The following is a 24,004-nucleotide window of genomic DNA, read 5'->3' on the forward strand; positions in this document are numbered from 1 at the left end:
ACAGTATCAATATTGTAGGTTTTTTTATTTTACCTTTTCCAACGAGTTGAAATGATGTATAAAATCGCAACGCTTGCCGAGCGAATATAACCATATCCATGAGTTGGATAAAGCAAATATAAAATCACACAATTAAAAATGTTCTATTTATCTTATACAATTTGATTTATAAGATGAAGCTTTTGAGACAGCCCCTTTATGACCCGAATTGATTTTTCTTCACAAATTAAAGATGTTTTATCTGGTTATGTTGATCTTGTGCAATACAATTTAGTACGTCATTTCGGAGATAAGTCTCGGTGTTTTAATGTAAAGTTTCGCTGAAATAAAAATTCCCGTTCGTTCTATAAATAGTGTTAAATCAGAACAGTAGAGAAAAGTAGATCGGACGAAAAATTAATTGATGCAAGTATCAAAGAAATTTTCAACCAATCAGAAGCGCAAATATCTCGTCAAACTAATAAATATTAAATGAACACTGGCGTTACTACGTAAAAAATTTGTCATTTGTACATAACTGCTTTAAAAGATCATGGTCACGATTTTGGTGAAATTCAATTTTACTGTTTTTATCATTTACAATGCTGTAAGAATGTATCTCTGATAATCAAATGAAATTTGAGAGTCAGTAGTAGAGTTATAAGCAAGATACAAGGCTCATAATTCTTAGTCATGTAAACAAGGCTCGTGCCCTGTTTTTGTTTACGTAGGTTCAATATACCACTAATAATCTTTTTTCAAGCTAATTTGTCTATCTTCTTATTCATATTAAGTATAACTTAACAGTTTCTAACGTTTTACACATTCATTTTAGGTCTAAAACTGGATTTTTTACCTCAGCATTCAAAATGTAAACAAAAGCTTTGTTTACATAGTCAAGAATTGTAAGCTCTGTAACTTGCTTAAAACTCAAGAAATAACACTAAATTGTGTTTGCTTATCAAAAATGCATTACTGAAGCATTGTTAACATTAAAATCAGAAAATAATTTTTGACCAAAAATCGTGACCATGCCCCTTTAAACTAACATATTTTTGTTTAGTATTTACAAAACTGTCTGTGTTAAATGTAAATGTGGACCCGCTTAACGTATTTTCAGTACAAAAAAGTTACCTTGTATTGATTGTTGTTTTTGCAGATCTCTTATTTCCACAAGAACACTGCCATGGTGCCGACACGTAGATTGAGCATCAGACCAAGTTTTTGGAGATTCAAAAAACGTTTTGTAACAGAAATTACCAATTTGATGAGTGAATCCAGGAATACATCCAGAATTGTAAAATTTGCCTTTACCTGAAAAATTAAAGTAGCAAAAATAATCAGTTTACAAAAACACAACTTACCTTTAAGGGACTTACAAACGATTTGAAACCAAATTTTCATATTTTTTATTTTTAATGTCTACAATGGTTGATTTGAGCTTTGTTGATACTTCCTTAAAATTTGAAAGTCAAATATCCAGTTACAGGTAAGATAGCATTTGAAATTGTTTTGTAAACACATCTGAAGTCTTGTTATTGTTTACATTTGTGTTATATTAGTATAAGTTCAATTAAATGTTGATGTCATATTATTTATGATTACATTGAATCAGTTTATCTTTTTTGCGTTCAGTAATTTTGTCAAAGAAATGTTCAATTCCTTACGTAACATTATTTGAAAGCAAATATAAGACTCACGCTTTGTTTGCATAACGATGAATTATTAATTCAGTATCTCTCAGTTGACTTCTAACATGCAAACTTTGGTCAATCATTCAAAATGCACATTAGCTATCCATTGTATAGTTAAAAATTAAAAAAAAAAATTTTTGATCTTAAATCGTGATTAAACCCCTTTTTAAAAATGCTTAATCAATACCACAGGTGTATGTTTTCCTTTTATTTCAATCCACATACTATAATTCAAAATACTTTTTACCTTAATCATATACTTATCTTATAATGAATTAAAATTAAATTGCATATCTTTATGAAACTCAAAAAATAATGTGAATAAGACGCAACAAATAAGTAGCCAAAACCGCCACATTGTTGTTATTCAGTTCTGCATTTTTCTTTGCCTTGGAGTAAATGGAATCTTTAGATTAGGAAAGGAATAAACACTCTTGACTTGACCAACAGAAATCAAAAACTCGGTCCAGAAATCAAAAACTCGGTTCTTCCTGGTTCGATTATCAATCAAGGTGCTTAATTTTAATGCAGAATAATCTTTTGTTACTTGAAATAGCATAAAGCATTCTGATTTGATCCGAATAAATAGAGTCTACCTAAATGATAAGATAAAATATGCTGAAGAACTGTCAAATTGTTCGTATATCTTATAGTAATTTTAACCATCCGGTTTATATCTTTGCTTGAAGCCAGAACAGTTTTGCAAATCATGACTATCCCTTGAAAAGAAGTGTCAAACGCCCAAGTTGATCGCATTTGGTATCTTTACCTGTATATACATGCACAACTTCCTCATTGTACCGAATAACTGATTAAATATAACACAAGTTTGCTACTCTTTAAAGATTTATTTCATCCTTTAAAAAAAAACCCAATTTTATACGGTAAATAAATTGTAAAAGAACAGTGCCCTTTTTTTACTACGTTTATTTAATTAATTGACATTTAAAATGCTTTGTTGTAAGTTCGAGCTAGTGATGATAATGTAAATGTAAGCTTGATTTGAATGATTTTTATTTATCATTTTTATTTGTTTTGTATTTAATTTTTTGTATGTTGTCGATACTTCTGATTTAGGGAGGGGTATATGCTCTAAAAAAATCCTGGATTCGCGCAGATAACTACAGTTCCCCTAAACGCATTCCATGATTTGTTTTCATTTTTTTTTTTTTTTGGATTTTAAACTCAATTAACGATCAAACCACAGGGGCATCTTATCCCCTCTGCTCTCTATTACAAATTATATAAATAATACACAAGGGAAAAATCGAAAGTAATACACGATTTATATTTTAAAAAAACAACTTATCTAAAAAAAAAATGGTGTGTTCCCGTTTTGCACACATTTGATAATTGGGTATAAAACCATAGGTGTGAATTGTGTTGTTATAGCAATTATAGTCTGCTTTCAGTCAAAGATTTTACCTGGATTTTTACCTGTGTTTTATCAGCACCTTTACGAGAATATAGATATTTTTTTCTGTTTTAGGTCTAATAACTATCACCATTTTTTCGTTTCATAAAATAAAGATAATGATATTTTAAGTCTTAGATTTCCACTCACTGATCATCTTCACAAGATGTTGTGAAGATTATGGGGGACTCCGTTTCTCTTTTTACAACTTGTTTGCAAAATATGTAAAATTGCATGTTTATAATTAGTTGATTGGTATCAACAGAGAGAATATATTGAAAGGAAACAGATCTTTATCACAAAATATTTTAATCTCTGAAGTAGCGGCTTCGACATCTTATGACATCATCGCTTTAGTAAATATTGCGGGTCACTTTCTGGTTTTTCAGATTAGAGGCTTAATACATGAAACACAAAAATTTCCGACGAAAATAATAATTTTGATATTGATTTGATACGTTCTTTTGTTAATATATTCAGTAGCATATTCTCACTATATAACTCTATATAGACGAATAGTCAATAATTGTAATCGGTAAAAAGGGTTTTTATCCCATTAAAACTGCTGCCTGATTATCTAATTTAAGCCATGAAAAACGTGATTCTAAATTATAAACAAACAGTTCTTCCATCGTGTTTTCAATGCTTGGGTTTCCTGCTTTCACGCGCAGTGGCGTTATTTATAGCGGATTACATTAATATTGATCAGACATGTAGCAAAGTTTAGAGACAAATGACAGTTTTATGGGCCTAGAGTTGGTGAAACATCTAATTATAAGAAGAGTAATGTAAGATTTTACTCAAACTCACGTCAAAAATTTTACTCCAAATACGTCATTTACGCCTTTAAAGATCATATGCAAAAATTGGACGCCGAATACAGTATCTAATTTGTAGTATCCTTTGTAGCATATTTTTTCCGCTTTTTATAGCTAATTCCTTTTTAAAGCTAAGACACTCCTCAACATATGTATGTGGTCCCGGTTTATACATGTACAATGATACCATGCTTTTGATAGCCAATTCATTGTTTTCTATGAAAATTGTGGGCTTTTATTTCATACTAGATGATAACCCACGCGAGCGCGGGAATTAATACTTAACAAATTAATGACACAATGCAATAATGTTGAATCATATTGTGCCCGAATTTGTTATTCATGCGCGGATCTAGAGGGGGGGGGGGCTAGAGGGTCCGCCCCCTGTAAAATTCAAATTTCTTTAAATACACCCCCCCCCCGGGAAATTTTTCTGGGTCTGCGCATGTTCTTTATAGTTTTATTTAAACCAATTCTTAAAATAGAAATAAAAAACAAACAAAAAGCTTAGCTTGATATTTAGAAAAAGGGATAAAAAATTTAAACTGAGTTGGACGATATATATACATGAACATGGCCTTAATTCTTTTTATTGCAGCTGAGTGGAAAATAATTACAATGATTTTTTTAAAAACCGGTAAGTGGGTATTAAGACGTTTAAAGTTTGCTCTTTAGGTAAATTTTCACTAATATTTTTATCCCTGTCCAAAATGTGAAATTTTATTCAGATGAAAGACTGTTTCAAAAAAAATTGGGGAGGGTACCCCCCCCCCCCCCCAAATAAAATTATCTTCCCCGTTTGATAACATATTTAATGTATGAAGTTCACTAACAATATGTCGTGGTATTAAAATGTATGCAACTAAAAATCAAAACGCTAATTTATGCATATTTATTTGCGTTTTTTTAAACCAAAGTTGTCATTTTCCAAGTATCTAGCTCTACACTTTCCGCCATAGTGTAAAGTCAAACTGCGTTCCTGGGCACCCCGTTCTGGAAAAAAAAATTTCGACAAAAACGAATATCGCATCAAATTTTCCATTTTATTTATTAACTACATGTATTTTGTATTAACCAAAAATGTCCCATTAAAGGCATGAGTATCTACCCGCGGTGCAGGATGAACCAATCCTACACTTTTCGCCAAGACGTTAATTAGTCAAACCGCGTTCTTGGTTACCCCGTTCTGGAAAGTTATATTCCATTCTTTCGCTAAAGGTCGCACTTCGCTGGCTTCTATCTATCAAAACTGAAATCACTCACTCAAAAAACGAATTACCTTATTACATTTATTCAACATTTGTCAAATCTTAACTTCTATGTGTAATCCAGTTAAGTTTCTAATAAATGTATTCACTGTTTACGTAATCATTCAATATTATTTCATTGCAAGCATTTATTTTGATGCAAATGATCCCCGTGTTGGATCCGCCAAAACATGTCCACCGACTTACTTTTATTTTTGCTATTTTGGGCTTGTTTATCGAAAATGAAAGTAGTTTGTTTTTTTTTTTATAAATTTCACAATAAAAACGCATCAGATTAAATTTAATTATACCTTATGGACATCATCATCCATGTTTTGAAATACCAAGGTGTAAGCATTTTATAGTTTATTTTCAAAACGCCTTTTAAATTTATAAGTGTAGATATCTTTGATGCTGTCTGTTCTCCTTAGTTGTTTTCCAATACCACAGTCTTACTTAAGTATTCATTCTATTCTATGTCCTTTTTTATTTATTAATTCTTCTAATTAAATAAAAATGAAAAGAATGGGTGGACCATGGTACAACAGACGATTTAAGCAGATCGGACAAGACTTGTTTAAATATCACGTGACGTTATTTGTCACGGGGCCACGGACGCCTTCAGTCGAACTCAACGGTCTTTTTGTACTCAGATATAAGATTTTCTCTCAAATCCTTGAGTTTGATTCAAAGAAGTTTGCCACGAAAATAGAGTCTCACTCAAATTGAGAAAAGTCTTGAGTTTTTCTCAAAATGTCTAAATTGCTAAGCAGCTGTCTCAAGCGTTTAACTCAGCATTCAAAATGGCTGCCATTTATGATGAGGAATTTCACATGATTTCAACATTATATTTCATATTTTATCAGTTGTTCAACATCGTTTACTGAACTGGGATTTCAAACAGGAAAGTGAAAGAAAGATATGTAGTTAATTTACTTACATGCAATAATCGAGAAACTGTATACCATAAACAGCGAAATCCACATTGTTCGTTTATTTTCTGTCCATTCTTGGAAGAATCTTTAAAAGTATCAAAGTATTGCCAGTCTATTCGTGTATTTTTAAAACCTTTGAGGATTATGCAATTGACCAATAGAATTGTGTACTGGCTTATCTCTCTTCCCTGATGGCAGGTAGCTTTTTTTTTTAAATATACCTTTTTGAAGCATCGTGTTCATAATAACCTTGGTCGAGTTCTTTAGAGAATACATTGATCTATATATGTTTCTAGTTTATTCGAATACAATCTTGAATAAAGCGTTATCTTTTGATGTGTTCATTCTTTATAAAACGCACACTTAATAAAAAGTTGTATACTTAGATGGTAGACCACATTGAAAAATTTATTACATACCTTATCTTTTAATATAAATGTGCCTCGATATTTACTTTTTAATTATGTTTAACATAAAGCAGCCACAATATTACGTAACTTTTTGTCAGAAAAAGAGCAGAATGGTTAGAAATAAAACAATACCGGTAATTATATTCACCATAAGTCAATAAACGATTGATTTTATATGTACAAGTGTTGCATAGTGCAGTTTTACCTAACATTCTTTCCCCTTAAAAATGGCTTTATAGCAGTTTTCCACCGGGGAAAATTGCTGTGTTATGAGATTTCATTTATATATATATATATATATATATATATATATATATATATATATATATATATATATATAAAACTTAAATAAATGAAAACACAAAGATCGAGTAAAACATAAGCGCTTTCATTTTCTTCAGATGTTTTACAATACTGTAAAACATTATTGTAAATATTGTAAAACATCTGAAGAAAATGAAAGCGCTTATGTTTTACTCGATCTTTGTGTTTTCATTTATTTAAGTTTTATATATATTTCACCGACCACTGAGGTTTTTCTTGGATTTATATATATATATATATATATATATATATATATATATATATATATATATATATATATATATATATATATATCCTTTTTCTTGGTACCGGGGATGAATAAACACAAAAATAAGTCCAATGCTCAAACAACTTTTATCTATAGCGCTTTCGCCCTACCGGGGTCTTCAGTAGATTTAAAAATAAAGTAAACAAGAACATTATGACGTCAATCTCGTCAATCTTTAGATTTACGCAATTGTTCATTGTTTTTTTTCACTTTATAAAACTCCGTGGACTGTGGGAAAAAGAAACAAATCAAGAAAAAATCAAATCAGATGGTTTACTTCGTTCAAAACAAAAATGGCTAGAACATTATGCAAACAATTATCGAAATGTAATGATGAAAAGTCCTGAACGTCATAAACGCAGGGAAAATAATCACCATCGTCAGAAACCTAACACCAATTCTCTTCAACAAAATGAAAACAACAATCAGAACGTTCATTCGAGACGCGAAATACCTTTGCCTCGACAAAAACAATGGCGAAACAAAGAAATCAGACACAACAATTACAGTGAAAACAACGACATACAGGGAAAGAACGAATGTGAAACGCAAAACAACAACAGAGACGGAAATAGGAGAAAATCAGATCACTTCAATCAACCTAGTAAACAAAATACCATCAACGACTGAAATCAAAGAAAAAAAACCAAAACAAACAACGAAGTGATTCTTTTTTGTGGAGAGGCCAGATTCACAAACATCGCATGAAAACGTTTTGCTTCAAACATCTCTAGAAGAAATGGCACATGTGGACATCAAAATAATTAATATTTCTCAGAGAAATTTCTCTACACATGAGATGGAGCTACTTAAACGGGGTCTTAAATTTACTCCAACTCCTAAAAAAAAACGACGTGGATGTTAGCAAAGATACCGAAGAATTTTGTAGGAAACTCGCACTTAGAGAGTTTTTTCAAAACTCGGAAAACAGCGATGAATCATTGGTGAAAAATAAAAGTAATTTTAAACCCAACTCAAACAGAGATATTAAACAATTAGAAGATTATATCAATTGCTTAAAAACCGCAGCTCAAATAAACCAGACTGATGTCCGTGTACGAGATAACATCACAATGTTAGAAAGAATAGCATTTGAAAAAATTAGAAGTGATAATACCATTATTATAAAGGAAGCTGACAAAGGCGGAGCAATTGTCATCATGGATATAGACCACTACAAAGAAATGGTACTAGAACAATTTTAAAAATGATAAACATTTTTACCAAGAACTACCATCAAACCAAGACAGCAAAACCATGTCTAGAATTAAGAAATATGTTACAAAGTTTTCTAAAAATCTAACAGACAAAGAAGAAGATTTTCTACTCAACTTTGAGGTGAAAACCAGTAACTTTTACGGCTTACCAAAAATCCACAAGTCGAAACAAATTCAAACTGGAATACAAAACTTATGTGAACCTTATATTAAACTACCGCGTCCAACAGACTTGAAACTTCGTCCAATCATGGCTGGTCCTTCCTGTCCAACACAAAGACTTGGCCATTTCCTAGACATTATACTTAAACCGCTTTGTAAATTAATACCGAGCTATATTCGGGATGACATGGACTTTTTAAATCATATACCAAATACCGTCAAAGATAATACACATCTAGTGAGTTTCGATGTAACTAGTTTATATACAAACATACCTCAGGCCATTGACTACTGGATAGATAAAAATCAAAGCATTCTACAATCAAGATTTTCGAAAGAATTTATTTTTGAAGGAATTACTCTCGTACTGGAAAATAATCATTTTTTCTTTGATGACAAATATTTTCTACAGACAAAAGGAACAGCCATGGGTACAAAGGTTGCCCCCACTTACGCCAATGTGGTTATTGGTTACCTCGAAGAAAAACTTACTTCAGAGTGCAAAACATCTTTTGAAGAAGAATATGCCCTATACATAAAAAAACAACTGGAAACGCTACCTAGACGATTGTTTCATTTTTTGGACAAAATCACTGGACGACTTACAAAATTCCACAACATTCTTAATTCTCTACATGACAGCCTACAATTTACAATAGAAATTAGTGAAAAAGTTTATAATGGAGAGTGCAATTATTAAAACACAGAATATATTTATTCTTTGAAAGAATTTTACTGGTATCCGTATTATTTTGCACAAATAATTCTATCTAACTTCGCATCCACATCGAACATGTGTGTCGCATAACGTCTGCAGCTTTTTTAATACCCCAATGGCATTGCATCCAACACAGTAGATAAATGATAATTATTAATCCAAGAAAGTAACAACGCAACACTGTTTTTAACGGTTTATATAAGACAACAAACAAACAAATATTTTTCAATCATTTCAATGCATGTACCATTAAATGTATGATACGTTTTTATAAACAAGCTCATTGTCGAAAATTAATAGTAATCTAATTATATGAGGACCTTTAGGTCCTATACTGTTTTTGTACAGTCATTTTACTGTTGTATTACTAAGTCTATAATAAAACAAACATAAGACACACTCACTATTAAAACAACTAGAACAAGAGGCCCAGTAGCCACATCGCTCACCTGAGCAACAATAGCCTTTAACTCTGATCAAATTAGCATATTAGAAGTTTTGAAAGAAAACTTTTCAAATTTATTTGGAATGAAAAGCCAGACAAAATTAAGAGAAGCACTCTTATTCAAGGATATGAGAATGCCGGATTAAAAATGATAGATTTCGAAAACTTTATGATAGCACTTAAATCAAGTTGGATTAGAAGGCTTATATTTTCAAATTCAAAATGTACAAACTTGTTTAAAGCTAATTTTGGACATAATATGCAAACATTGATGAAATTTGGTATTGATTTTACTAATATGATTATGAAAAATGCAAACAATAGATTTTGGAAAGATGTATTGCAATGTTGGAGAGCAATTATTGATGTGCAAAAAGGAAATTGTGATAGACTGTTTAATGAACACATATGGTATAATCCAGATATTAAAATCGACAATAAATCAGTTTTCTTTAAGGATTTATTTAACTAAGGTTTTATATATATAGGGGATATGTATGAATATGACAATCAGATTTTTAGTTATAATCATTTGAAAAAGAGATTCAACTTAAAAACAAATTTTGTTCATTATCTCGGTCAAGCATTACAAAATTATGTGAAAGTATTAAATATACCGTTAACTAAGAATTGTAATATTGGTTACCCAAATACAGTAGAAATATTTTGTAGATCTAAGAAGGGTTGTAGTGACATGTACAATCTCTTGATATCAAAGAAAAGAACTTATCAAAAATCAGAAAAATGGATGTCTGAAATCAAATTAACTCAAAAACAATGGAGGAAAATTTATAGTCTGCCCTTTCAGTGCACAAAGGATTCAAAATAACTGTGGATTCCTTACCAACTATTACATAGGATCTTGCCAATCAATTATCATTTACATAGAGTAGGGATAGTAAATCTTCCATTGTGTTACTTTTGTCAACAGACCCCTGAGACAATAGAACATATTTTTGTTGACTGTTATTTAGTGAAAGAAATTTGGACTGATTTGGAGAAATGGATGACAGTTATCTTTGGTTTACAATCAAATTTTGACAAATATTCAATCCTTTTTGGAAAATTTGATAATAGAGATATTCATAAGTTTGAAAATTTAATCATTCTTTTCACAAAACAATGTATTCTGCAAACTAAAATGAAAACATCAAGGCTAAATGAAGAAAACATTAAGAAATCTATAACCAGAAGACTGTTTATTGAAAAACTTTTGCTTCTGAAAAACTGTAATTATCATTTGTTTGATATTTATTGGAAAGATATATTTCAACGTTTGGAACATTCATCACCATATTTATTTCGCTGCCACGTCAAAAAAGACGTTATTACGCTTCAGTGCCAAGCATGACGTTATCAAATTCATGTTTTGACGTAACAATCTGACACAACGCGACGTACCATTTTTTTAGCGTTGCGGGATGCAGTTTTGTGATTAATTGATAATTTCTAATGTTATTATCGAAAACAGTGGGTTTTTATCCTATTCTCTGTCATTTAAAATAAGACGTTACGCCATTCTTTTTTCTTCTTCCTTTTTTAAGCGTCGCCAAATGAAAAAGAAATGTTAAGAAAACCACGTCTTTCAAAACAAATGAATTACTTCATTCATGATGCATGTTCCCAAGCTTTAACAAATACGTACATTTTTTAAAATAATCACTTTCCTATCCTGTCAATCCTTTATTATAATCCACGCGTACATGTGATAGTTTATCATTGAAATTGTAATTAGTCTATAAAATCTAAAGCATATATCTCTTATTTCTTTGTTTGCATATATAAATTTCACGATAAAAAAATATATCTTAGGAGAGAGTTAGAGAGAGAGAGTTTAATAGGTTGACTTTAAAAAATTAATAAATCATCGGATTTTTTTTTTTGCTAACCTTATGACATGCAATGCAAACTTAATCATGTTTGACACACCAGAGTTTCCCTCAAATTGTGAAAAATGGAACCAAAATCTTCAGTTGATGCACGGGGCGTGATTATCAAATACATGTACATGTAGTTATCACGAAAGTATACTGTCTAAATAGCAGTACTAAGTTTTCCCCTCAAATAATGTGGACATTTATTTTTAAAAACATCTTCATTCGCTCTCGCACCATATGGGATTTACTGACCATGTACAAACCATATTAGATCAACAGTAAATTATATGTGTAATTAAGCACAACACCAAATGTTTTAAAGCGATTTTATATAACCAACTTACATTGTTTAAGAGCCTGTATGCATCAGTTATACGACATTTTTGTAGGAATTATTGTCATTAATAGCGAATAATTTTCAAAAACTAATTAATTAGTAAAACGCAAATATGTTAGTGGTCAAGAGGTGGGTATTGCTGGCTGCAGCTGTAAGGGTTTATCATGATGCAGTTTAAGAAATTCGCAAAAAAGGAATTGATTTTTAATGTGTGTTAGATAGGCAGACAGACAGACAAAGAATGACAGTGCTAGATTGGTAAGCAATTCTTTGTTCGTTTTAATAATCATTTCTATGAAATCGCGCAAGCATAAACGCCCATCCAAGTTTATGCTCGTACAGTCATTTGAGGGTATTTCGAATCACCCCGCGTTCCGTGTTTTAGAAAGTTTGATGTATCGCACTGCAATGTACAAAATATGAACAAATGAAACTCTCCAACAGTCACCACCTGCAAAGTTATTTATATAGAGAGAGAGTTTTAAGAAGAAATTGCATACATTAATAAATTATTTTGTGATTAAAATCTCAGTAAAGGGAATTTGTGTGATGAAAACGCTGTTCAATATTCATTTCTCATTACACTGCATGCTATTGCTTTATTAATTAAGCGAGAAAATTGATACCGTGTATGTTTGTAACCGCATGCGCGGATCCGGAAAACATTTCCAGGGGGTGTCCGAGGAATAATTTTGTTTTCCAAGGTTGGAGAGGGGGTTTGAGGCCTATTTCGGGAATTTTGCTATGTAATCTTATTAATTTGAATTTTCCAAGAGGTGGAAGGAGGTGTCCAGGCACCCCCTTCTAGGTCCGCACATGAACGAGTATGATCTTTTTGTTGGTCCAAAACAACGAAATGTATTAAACATGCGTTTTTACACATACAAATGACTGTATTAATGATTTCGTAAATAGAATAATATATAAGCTTATCGTGAAATTTTTAAAGCTGCTATGTCCGATTTCATTTAAAATGTTGTGTGCGCTTTTATACGATGGTTATGCTAAGTATGTGTATTATAATAGATATTGCAGTAGATTTCCAGGTTAATTAAGCCAATGAGAAAGTGATGTACACAATTTATTCACAAAACAAACGACATAAATTGTATTGATTTCTTTCGTCTCATATAAAAATTCGCTGCTTAGGTCAGGGCGGGTATGATTGTATTACGACTTTGTAAAAAAAAAAATCAAATAAAAAATAAACGTCGGTACATTTTATTCACTAATATATGGAAAAGTGTTTTGTATACAATCGATACATCACATGCGGGTTGAACTAACCCTATCATTCGGGAACGAAACCAAACGGTTCCCGTTTCTAAACATTCCCAAGATGGAGTTGGTTTGTTTGTTTGTTTTGTTTTTTGTGTTCCCATACGAAAAATTTTATGTACTTTGAATATTTTTTTTTTTTTGCTTTTTTTTTGATTTTGCTTGTGTAAATAGGCAATTTAAGTTTCTAATATATTTGGTCTTCATGGAAAAATATTTGATACTCTCATAGCCAAAAAATCGGACTATGTAGCTTTAAATTATCTGTATGTTTTAAAATCTTCCTTTTCTCAGATAGGTGAACACTATCTTAAATTCCATCTGGTGAACGATGATATCTGTAGTAGCTATATACCCGATTTATGTTTTGAATAAAAAAAAAAAACCGCATGGATATTACCGATGTGTTTTAATTGATTTTTTAAATCAGCACTAACGGCAGCATGAAAATAAAAAGTCGCGCGCACTCGAATTATACTCGGCCTTTGGCGGTGGACCAAAGTATTAGAACTCGCCTTGTTAAAGTTGGACTTAAGACCTGTATTTTGACAGTTTTTAAGATTATCCAAAGATATAACAATTTTGTGAGCTATGGTGAGATCTTATGACAAATTTTAGTCTTAAGATAGATTTTAGTCAAAAGTCAGTTATGTTAAACGAGCCCCAGGTTTATATGGCAGAGAAGGAAAAAGTAAGATTGGTCTTGCTCTTGTGGGGGAGGGGGCATTTCCTTTGGTCCACGTTGAGCATTAGGACATATATCATTTTCCGGTTCTGACTGAAAAATCATCGGGATCTTTTAACAAAAACCACACGCCAGCCATGGTAAAACGCAGACAACGAGTTGGCGCAGTGTGACGTAGTGACGTTATTATTATGATGTCATTTTTTACGTTGTGACGTTATCCGCAGTATTTCACCAAACACATAGATCATACAATGTATATTGATACAAATTTAAAAAATCAATAATGAAAAACAGAACCTGAATATATTTAATATTTTTTTTTATTTTAATGTATACTTTTTCAAATTGCCATAGGCCCAAATAGGCCCTGTGGCACTTAACGTAGATATTCAAATAGGCCCAAATAGGCCCTGTGGCACAGAAATGGTTAATGTCCCTGTTTCTTATTTTTTTTTTGCTCTGTATCTTTGAATTTTTCCTTTTCTTTTTTTTTCTAAAAAGAAAACCATTTTTCACATATATTTATATACCACAACTTGTTCAAATTATATCGTTACTATTCTGAGAAGTTATACATATATGTACATATATACTTTATTATCAAAATATTGATTATATCTATCAAACAAATACTATAAATTTAATGTATATGTATACATTGCAACATATACATATATATATATATATATATATATATATATATATATATATATATATATATATATATATATATATATATATATATATATAAATTAAATGAATAAAAACACAAAGTCCGAGTAAAACATAAGCGCTTTCATTTTCATCTTCAGATGTTTTACAACTAACCAAGGTAACGCCGTTATTGTGACGTCATAATAACGTTAGCAAAGTCTCTGGTGTTGACGTCACAATTTTGGCGTATTTTTAAGCATAACACATATCAATGAAATAAAAACAATGTAATTTAACACAAACATTAAAATGGTACACGGATGTTATAATAATCCGTGTTAAAACTTGATCCCCCCCCCCATTGTGGCCCCACCCTACCCCCAGGGACCATGATTTGAATCTACACTACCTGAGGATGTCTTCACACAAGTTTAAGCTTGGCCTAATAGTTTTTGAGAAGAAGATTTTTTTAAAATTACCAACAAATTTTCAATAATTCTAAATTAAAAAGGACGTGGCCCTTCATTTGAACAAACTTGAATCTACTTTACCCAGTGATGCTTTTTGCCAAGTTTGGTTGAAATCTGCCCAGTGGTTCTGGAGATCAGATGAAAATGTGAAACGTTTACAACAACGACAACACCGCCAACGCCAACGACGGCAGACAACGGACAAATTTTGATTAGAAAAGCTCATTTGAGCTTTCACCTCAGGTGAGCTAATAATGTTGGCATTTTCATTTAAAGTATCAATTGACCAATTGAAGTGATGATTTTTTTTTATTTGGTCACAATTGGGTATGCAGGCACATAGATTTTGAATTTTAGTTATTTTAAATACGCATAGAACGCTCAGCAATATTAGAAAAAGCATGGTACATGAAAGGCCAAGTTTATACACATTTTTATATATTGAAACAGCATATGTCTCCAAGAACATGACAAAAAGGCTAACATCATATTTTTAATGACTGATATAATTTCTACAGAAGAAGAAATACTTGTATGTCATGTGTTAGTGTGACTGTCAGTCAGTATATTGGATCTTAGTAGCTCCGTAGTTCAAGTACTTGTACCTTATTGCAGAGACAATTTATCAAGTCTCACGTAAGAGTCAGTTGATGATTCATCATCACATTTTACATCAATGTCTTACAGTGATATATCTGTTATGTTATGCATTATAAAAAAATATCGTGTTTACCGCAGGGTCGAAAGTGGCTCTAGAGGAGATGAACTCTTCGTTGGAGAAGTGCGATCCTATCTAATAATAACTACACTACTGCCAACAAGGCTGCAAGAGTTGACATGAAGAAAAAGTTTGCCATGAATGATTGCTTTGAATAACATTAAAATCCAGATAGAGACAATATTAAACTCTTTATGCCAATGATCAAAACATACTTCACAACCATATAACAATATTGGCTGAACATTTTTATCCAATTTACCAAGTTTACAATGTATTGATAGGTTGAGCATTCTACCTTTTTATAAAACTTCATACATTGCCTTTGTTGCTTTTTTGGATAATTTTTGTATTGCGACTTCAAAAGATCCTGATCTACCTAAAGTAACCGCTTTTCTGCACTTTTAGTACTTTTATTTCTGTATTGTTGACGGAAGCGACGACAAAAGATATTTTCCATATAAATATCATTACGTATCCAATTTTACAAGTAGTAAGATCTACGAAATATCCGACCAGGTTTAATTTTTTTCTTCCTATATATATATATATCTTATCTTTACCAGCCAACAGTTTTTCAATAACACGCCAGGGCTTTCATGTAACCTGGGGATAAATATAGTGGTAATGTCGCCTGAGAAGTAATGTAATATATGTTAAACAAAAAAGCATATATTGAAGCAGGCCTCAAATGGGCCGAAAAAATAAATGTTGTATGAATCATCATTGATTGTTTACATAGAAACACACCGAAGAAAAGAAAATAACGAGTTGGTTTAATAATTTTTATGGTAAATTTTCATATGTATTTTCAGCAACACGTTGTGAAGTTTAACAATTTCATTTCCTATTATTATTATCAAGAATCGAGTTCGTTAGCATTTCTTTCTAACGGTAATTGTATGAAGTATAGGAAAACACATTGATTTGTATGTATTCTAATACAAAGTACACTCATCATTGTTCTCGTGGAGATTATGTATTTCAAATTCAAATTTGTCGCATTGTATTGAATTAAAACTAAATGCATTAGTTTATATAATTTTAAATAAAACTAAATAGAATAAAAATAAAAATAAATAGAACTGGATTATTTTAAAGGTACGTGTAAGATCATATGCTCATCCGGTAGAAACTGCACAATTTTCAGGGTAAAAATTAAGCCGGATAATTTTTTTGTCCTAAATTGAATTATTAATCTTTTATACACTTCAGTTTATGAAAATAATCATGCTGGTTAAATAGCATGAGGTTCTCAAAAGTATTACAAAAAATGGTCAGCTCAAATTGTCAGGTCATTCATATTTTGCGTAAATATTTGATATTTCCTGAATCAAATATATCATTTATATTAAATTTCATGTCATTCAGGTCTTTAGTATATCCCGTATACCGATCTCGATACATTGTTTTAAAAAGAATGAAAAACTCCGAAATTTTCCGAATAGAGTATAGTCTCGATAAAAACGCACCTAACCCAACAGTCTATGACCTACTATACATTTACAAGTAAAACAAAAAAATGTGGAATATTTTTTTAGGAATAAAACATATTTCTACATGCAAATTAACTATAAAATCATTAAAAAATAAGAATAATATTAATTCTATTAAAAAAAACTATCCCGCAGAAACACAGTATATCAATAACAATATCTAAATGTATATCAAATAACGGACCCCTTTTGGCGGCCCGAAATAAACTTTTCAAAAATTCGTTTTTTTTATCTCATTACCAGGTGTATTTTAATATTACATCTTTATATTTTACAGTCAGTGTTAGTAAAATGTTTTGTAAAAAGTCGATCAATTCAATCAAAAGTTAAAAACAAGGATTTTTTTTTTTGCAATTAAAGAAATTAAGTTACTTTGAATCGCAGACGTTGTTTTGACATTTTGATTTTGAGAAACTGTTTTAACGTTTGCTAAACAACTGGCTCTTTGAATTTTTTAAAACCCACCGTAATTGATATGCCAAATAAATTGCACGGGAGGGCAGTATGTCTATTTCCTGTGAAATATAAATGTTTTCAGGAGGGCATTACAACTGTTTCCGGCGTGATTCAGTAATTTTCAGGACAAAGGAATAAAGTTATATCATTTATGATCTAACTAGAAAACGTATTTAGAAATGTTATGTATATTTTTTCAATACTAGTATATTACAAGGCAATGGATTTGTCCCATACAACTTGTTGATCGATCCACTTCACTATGTTGACATCTTTATAGAAACAAACCCGATCCCAAAAAAAACGGTCTTTTAAGTTTTGAGAATGACCTACTTAGGCCCTCGGAGTCTTTAATCTGAATCTGAACAGTTGAAATACATGTATGTATGTGAGTATAAGTATCTTTCTTTTTGCAGTTCATACAAGGGCTAATATTTCACCTCACAGGTGAGTTATCAATATATCAATGACACATGTGCTATGTTTGTAAAGAGCAATCAAAACATTTAAAATCGTGGTGTTTTGATTCATCAAATAACCTAATTTAAATAAGCTATAATGACAAATGAAAACGTTTGTTATTTTTGTTTTAACTACATGCACGATCCTATGTGCTTAACAAGGAAGCGGAAAATGATATTATATTACATGAAATTATAACAACTAAATGCAGCATTTGCCATTACAGTCCTTTTTGGAATTTTTTTAAATGATATTTCAATTCATAAAAATCATAATGGTTTATTGCAATATTTGAAAATCAATATAAGTCAATTTTGAATTTTGAAAAAGGTTATCTAGTGAATTAACACATGAGGTTCAATCTAACAGGTCTCCGATTTACTCAGTTGTTTTCTTCATTAAATAGTATGTTGAGAGCAAATACAATCGTATGAACGAAATAATAGGTAAATATAGATAAACAGCTAAAATAATTCCCTTTTTTATTTAAGGGAACTTACGTCTGGTCGAATGTTCACTTGGTCGATCTGAAACTAATAATACATCCAAGTTGCTAAACAATACAATATATTTTTTTTATAAAATTAAAACAACATATAAAGCCACGTATGATGTGTTGAAGTCGTGCTATACGACAGTTTTCTTTATTACAAAAACTTAAATTTGTGGTTGTAATACTTTTACATAAAAAGTTAATTAATAATTATTACGATGACGGAGAGTTATCAAGATAAACACTTTCGAATAGGGAATGAATATCGTATCTAGTTTTGTATTGTTTGAATAGAATGAAATGAACATTCGATTTGCTGCTTTCAAACATATTTTAATGTTAAGTTCTAGGTTATATTATAAAATACAACATAATCTGTACAAAAATAATTTTACATAAGATAAATTTAATTTTTGCGGACAAAAAATTTTGTGCTGTAACGGGAAAACTCGCCATTCGATCCAAAAGCCAGGATGTTAACAAACACTTCATGCTGTGATTGGTCAGGACTCCAATCAACGTTTATTTCCTCTGCCATTGTGGAGATTGGTGACTGGATATCAGAACTTCCGTTACTAGAACCAGCCGATACTTGGTACACATTGGGACCGTAGACACTCGGCGAGAACACGTTCGTCCACTTTATTGAGCAACCTCTTTTATCCAGAAAATATCCTGCTGGTACTCCTAAAACAATATAAAACATTATGGATATTTGAATTATATGGAGCTTTAACAAAACTTAAACGATTTTTGATTTATTACCCGTCAAGATAGGCGGTTTATCATCGAGAATAATGGAGGCGTTGATTGAAGGACTTTGAAAACCACCATTGTTGATTGCACGGACGTCCACAATAAAGGTATCTACCCTCCTAACAAGGTTTATTTTTCTCGATGCACAGTCTCTAAGACCAACCGACTCCCATGGTGCAATTACATTGTCATCCTTTCTTACACGTGTTTCGTAGCTGACGTTTCCTGACAAGTCATCGAAAGAACCCCAAGTAAAATCAACATGGGTTAAATTTGACTGTACTCTCAAATTGGCATTGCCTTCTAAAACAGTATAACGGTTGTCGGGATAAAACGATAAAGATGACAAATAAGAGTTCGGGGCTTCGTGGTATATTGTAAATGGTCCGGCCCTTTTTACTTCCATTAACTGTACTTTGTTTATGCATTTGACAGATACTTCTATTTTAGCTCCATGATCAAAAGTCAGATTAGATAATTCACACTGCATTCTATCAATGCTTTCTTGCCAACTTCTTCCCATTGATTCTTTCCAAGGACCTATAGAAACCAAAACAAATTAAGCAAATTAAATAAATAAAACAGGGTTTACCAATTCATGTACAACGATGAAAAGGTAATACCTTACCAACAGAGCAATAACAGGATGCAAGTTCACTTTCCTCCTCGCTTACATTCCATGTTGCCACCACCCGAGTTTCTCTGACGAGTCTGGTTGTGAATGACTCTGATGAGTTGGATACCGACATGTTTGCCACTTGTGTCCTTTCCTCTAGTGTTTCCGAATTCTGGACTTCCGCTCTGAAATTACTTATAATAGGCGGGGTATGGTCCAATGTTATTTCTTGTGAAAATTTTGACCACTGCCCTGCATTGTTTCTTGCAACAGCTGTGATATAGATACGACTTCCATGGGGAGACTCCGTTTCTACAACGCCATGATTGAATGAAGAGACAGGTAAAAGAGATTGTATTTGATATCCGCCTTTAGTTGTACCAGCGCCAATTAAAACTTCTTCAATGTCGCTCTCTGGATCCAATAAAAAGCTGCACACAGACAGCAATCCAGGGTTTATTTGGCGTACTATCAGTGGTGACTGTGTAATTGAAGAAATGTTACATTGTTGAAGCCGTATGAAAATATCTTCTTCCATGATGTCATGTCGACTTGCAAATAAAATTTTCAAAGTGATTTCGCCCTCATATGTGGACATAAATTGATGTTTTGAAGAATAACTCGAGTCAGCATTTAATGACAAATATAAATTCATGACTTCGTTTCCCAACTGAAAATAAACCATTTTAAAGTGTAATTCTTTCAAAACATCGACGCTTATTTTGTAGATTGTATTCTTTTTCAGGGAAACAACACCGCTTAAAACAGTAGTTGTCGTGTGGAGAAATGGTTTTTGTTTTTTATTTGCAGTTACTTCTAAATATAAATCCTCAAATTTTTCACATTGTACCCCAAACGGCGGAGTTGAATCAATTTTAATTGGGTGGGAAGTGACATAAGGAGAGAAGTGTTGCAAGAAATCAGCTGCTCGTACTCTTATGCTATAGCTTTTGTTATGTTGTAAATGTAGGTTTCTGAAAGTATAATCATTAGAAAAGAGTACTCTTTCAGTTCTATTTATCAGTGTACCGCTCTCTGTTTCTACTACGCTGACTTCAAAATATCTAATTGACGACTGGTGGTCTTCAAACCCGTGCCAAGACGTTGACAGAGAAGATGAGGAAAACTGGTGAAGAGCATTGCGAAATTGTTTGGTATTATATACGGCTCCAGGGGTAGGACTGTCAATATCAACAAGTATTCCGTCGGATATCACAGTGGTTTCAAGACCCATATTATTTCTAGCAATGACGGTGAAGAAGTAGGTGGTTCCTGGTGTCATTGTTTGATTGACCTCAAAAATTGTAGATAAATTAACCAACGTTTTCCGTATGAAGTCATCACCTACAAATTATATAACAATGATATCAAATAGATTTCAAAACAGAAAAATGTCATCAATTAATATAGAATAAACAAAATATAATTAATATATGTACCAAAAGGTCTTGTTCCACCAAGGAAGTAATATGTCACTATCTTTCCTTCCTCTTCCGAGAATAAATTTTCCCAACAAACTTTGATTGGTTTCAATGAGTCAATATAATCGACATCTTTTAAACAGTGACCTTCTGACTCGATCACTAAATGGCCTCGTCTTCTCTCAGGAGGTGTTAAATCAACTAAGAGTGGTTTTGAGTGGAAGATTGAGAATTCATTCTCCGATACCCATGCCTTGATATAAAGTGTATAATGTTGTCCATGACTAAGCTTTTTGGGGAAAGGTAAACAATATACAATATCTTTTTGAAGACCATTATCATACCACACACTTTCTTTAGTTGGATCAAAAATTCCAAATCCTGGACTTTCTCCGCTTTCCCCAATACTCCATTCATAACGTAAAACCTTTTTCGATCGGTCCTCATCTGTCCAAAACCCCGAAAAGCAGGTGGCGCTTGACATTATTGAGAAAGGAAGAGAAGCAACTCCAAAATCAACCGAAATGTTCAACATCAACTCAGAATTATTTTGCAGTTCTTTACATGGTGCTTTAACTTTATTCAGACATTTTTTCCCAACAACTGCACAAGTACAATCGTTATTGCAATAATGAGATGTACATGAATGTCTCTGAAATGTTAAGTAGCCCTTTGTATGATTCAAATCACTAGGAACAAGAATAACAGATGCCTTTCCTATAGAACTTCTCAAACCGACTAAGTTTATGGCTATCACAGTTAACACAACAGCATCATTGCTTTTGAGTTTTTTTGACAGAGTTAATGAAGCGGTTTGTCGAGAATTGTTAGCATGGCTGACACGTTTTAGACCGTCGGATAATTCATTTCCAGAATAGGAACTACTTACACTAATAATATATTCATGTATCCCCGACTCGTGGTCAATAAATCCATACCACACAAGTTGTACTCTGGTTTCATTACCAACATTTATCCAAGTCATTGTGTTCATAAAACCACCCAAGGAGGGAGGGGTGGAGTCAATCAGAAGTGTATCCGATATAGCTGTCGTGCAAAGACCTGCACCATTACAGCTGGTTACCTTTGCAATGTAAGCGTCGCCATCTTTCAAAAACGTCCCGTTTGGGGATATTAAAGTTATCTGCATTTGACTTCCAAGTTCTTTTGTTTCATAGGCAACATGTCCGTTTCTATTTACTTCTAGAACTAATTGATGTCTTACAATGGAGCTTTCTAAATCTTGGAATTGCCATTGTATGGTGATCAAGGAGTTGTCAAACTGAGTTCCATTGACTAGGGAAACCCCATGATCTTTTGTAATAAACGCTGGAGATTTCACCGCAACTGGAGGACTTGTATCAATCTGGAACTTAGCAGATGTACGTTCTACTGATAGTCCAACTCTATTGATTGATTTCAGCGTAAAATAGAGATCTTTTGATGTAGGAAGCGACAAACCAGTCTTGGTCACTCTGTTTGATAGCATGATATTTTCGTAATCAACATAATTGCAAAGACCGGGGCGTTTCCCTAAACACCACTCGAAATGATCGATTCCAGAATGAGGATCAATAAACCCCGCCCATGACGCAGAAACAGAATTACTACAAAATAAGAAGAAATGTCGTTACTCTACAATACATTAAAACTCATTAACATTAAACTGTAACGAAAATCGAACATACTTATAAGGCAAGAAAGGCTCGTGATGGCCACTAAATCCAATATGAATTAATCCAGGGACTGGAGGGGAGTTATCCATGATGACGCCATTCGAAGATTTCAAAGAGCACAGTCCAGCACGATTACAAGCTTTAACTGTAGCGTAATATTGTACTCCAGGTTCAAAAACCCCACTCCAAGAATTATCTAGGAAAAAATGACAAAAGAAGAACATTAACGATATCCTATTGGGGTTGTTTTGGACGGAGCAGAAAGAAAACACCTATTAAGTTGTGTCATTTATAAATGAAAGTTCTTACTTTTGTGAAGTCCAACAAATCTGGAGGGAAATATATCATATGTGAAAGGTTTTGTACCAAGTCCAACTTCGTAATACTCTATATTTGTGTGAGGGTCAACAAAACCAAACCAATGGCAAGTGTATGACTGAATGTCGTTTTGAAAGTCAACATCATTCTAGTTAAGATGAATAGAGAAATTATAAGATAAACTGTGTAATATCCTTCAAATGTAGGTCCTATAGAAGGCATAAATAATTACTCAGACAATTCAGTTTATTTTATATCAGCTTTTACAAAATCAAGAAATTGTAAAAGCAATCGAAATATTATTTAAAAAAAACATATACTTAAAGGCATATCCTCAGCCCGTATCATTTACTTCCATTGAAACTAAGACACAATATGGATATATAATTCCATTAGGAAATTGTATATACTGAGAAATGTGTTACAGATCCCGAGTACTTAATCGGCAGAGACGTTTGATCTTTGTAAACTTGCACAAACATTTTGGTTCTAAGATTTCTTATTTACATTAACCTTTACTTAATATCAAATGGTGGGAAAGCTTTATAGGAAACAAGCAAATATATCAAAAAATAGTCAAATAAACTTTATATGTTTGAAATAACTGTGTAGGTGTTTTGTATAAAGCAGTAATTAATGTTTGACTCGTGATAAATT

The 24,004-nt window shown here is 32.0% G+C and overlaps 2 protein-coding genes across 2 annotated transcripts in view; both read right to left on the minus strand.

Moving 5' to 3' along the window:
• The window catches only part of LOC136273053 (uncharacterized), a 36,367-nt gene extending 30,197 nt beyond the window's left edge, over positions 1-6,170 (minus strand). Inside the window, exons 1-2 of the mRNA XM_066076863.1 lie at positions 6,093-6,170; positions 1,114-1,293 (exon numbers count right to left, since the gene is read on the minus strand). Of these exons, the coding sequence (XP_065932935.1) occupies positions 1,114-1,293; positions 6,093-6,138 (226 nt within the window). The 5' untranslated portion in view covers positions 6,139-6,170. The remainder of the gene's footprint in view (positions 1-1,113; positions 1,294-6,092) is intronic.
• A 12,702-nt stretch (positions 6,171-18,872) lies between these two features.
• LOC105325083 (uncharacterized) overlaps positions 18,873-24,004 on the minus strand; it is a 31,574-nt gene continuing 26,442 nt past the window's right edge. The window contains exons 16-21 of the mRNA XM_066075218.1: positions 23,339-23,495; positions 23,042-23,225; positions 21,372-22,960; positions 19,945-21,276; positions 19,326-19,856; positions 18,873-19,247 (exon numbers count right to left, since the gene is read on the minus strand). Of these exons, the coding sequence (XP_065931290.1) occupies positions 18,967-19,247; positions 19,326-19,856; positions 19,945-21,276; positions 21,372-22,960; positions 23,042-23,225; positions 23,339-23,495 (4,074 nt within the window). The 3' untranslated portion in view covers positions 18,873-18,966. The remainder of the gene's footprint in view (positions 19,248-19,325; positions 19,857-19,944; positions 21,277-21,371; positions 22,961-23,041; positions 23,226-23,338; positions 23,496-24,004) is intronic.

This window comes from Magallana gigas, chromosome 2 (genome assembly GCF_963853765.1).
Source record: "Magallana gigas chromosome 2, xbMagGiga1.1, whole genome shotgun sequence".
Classification (NCBI taxonomy): Eukaryota; Metazoa; Mollusca; class Bivalvia; order Ostreida; family Ostreidae; genus Magallana; species Magallana gigas.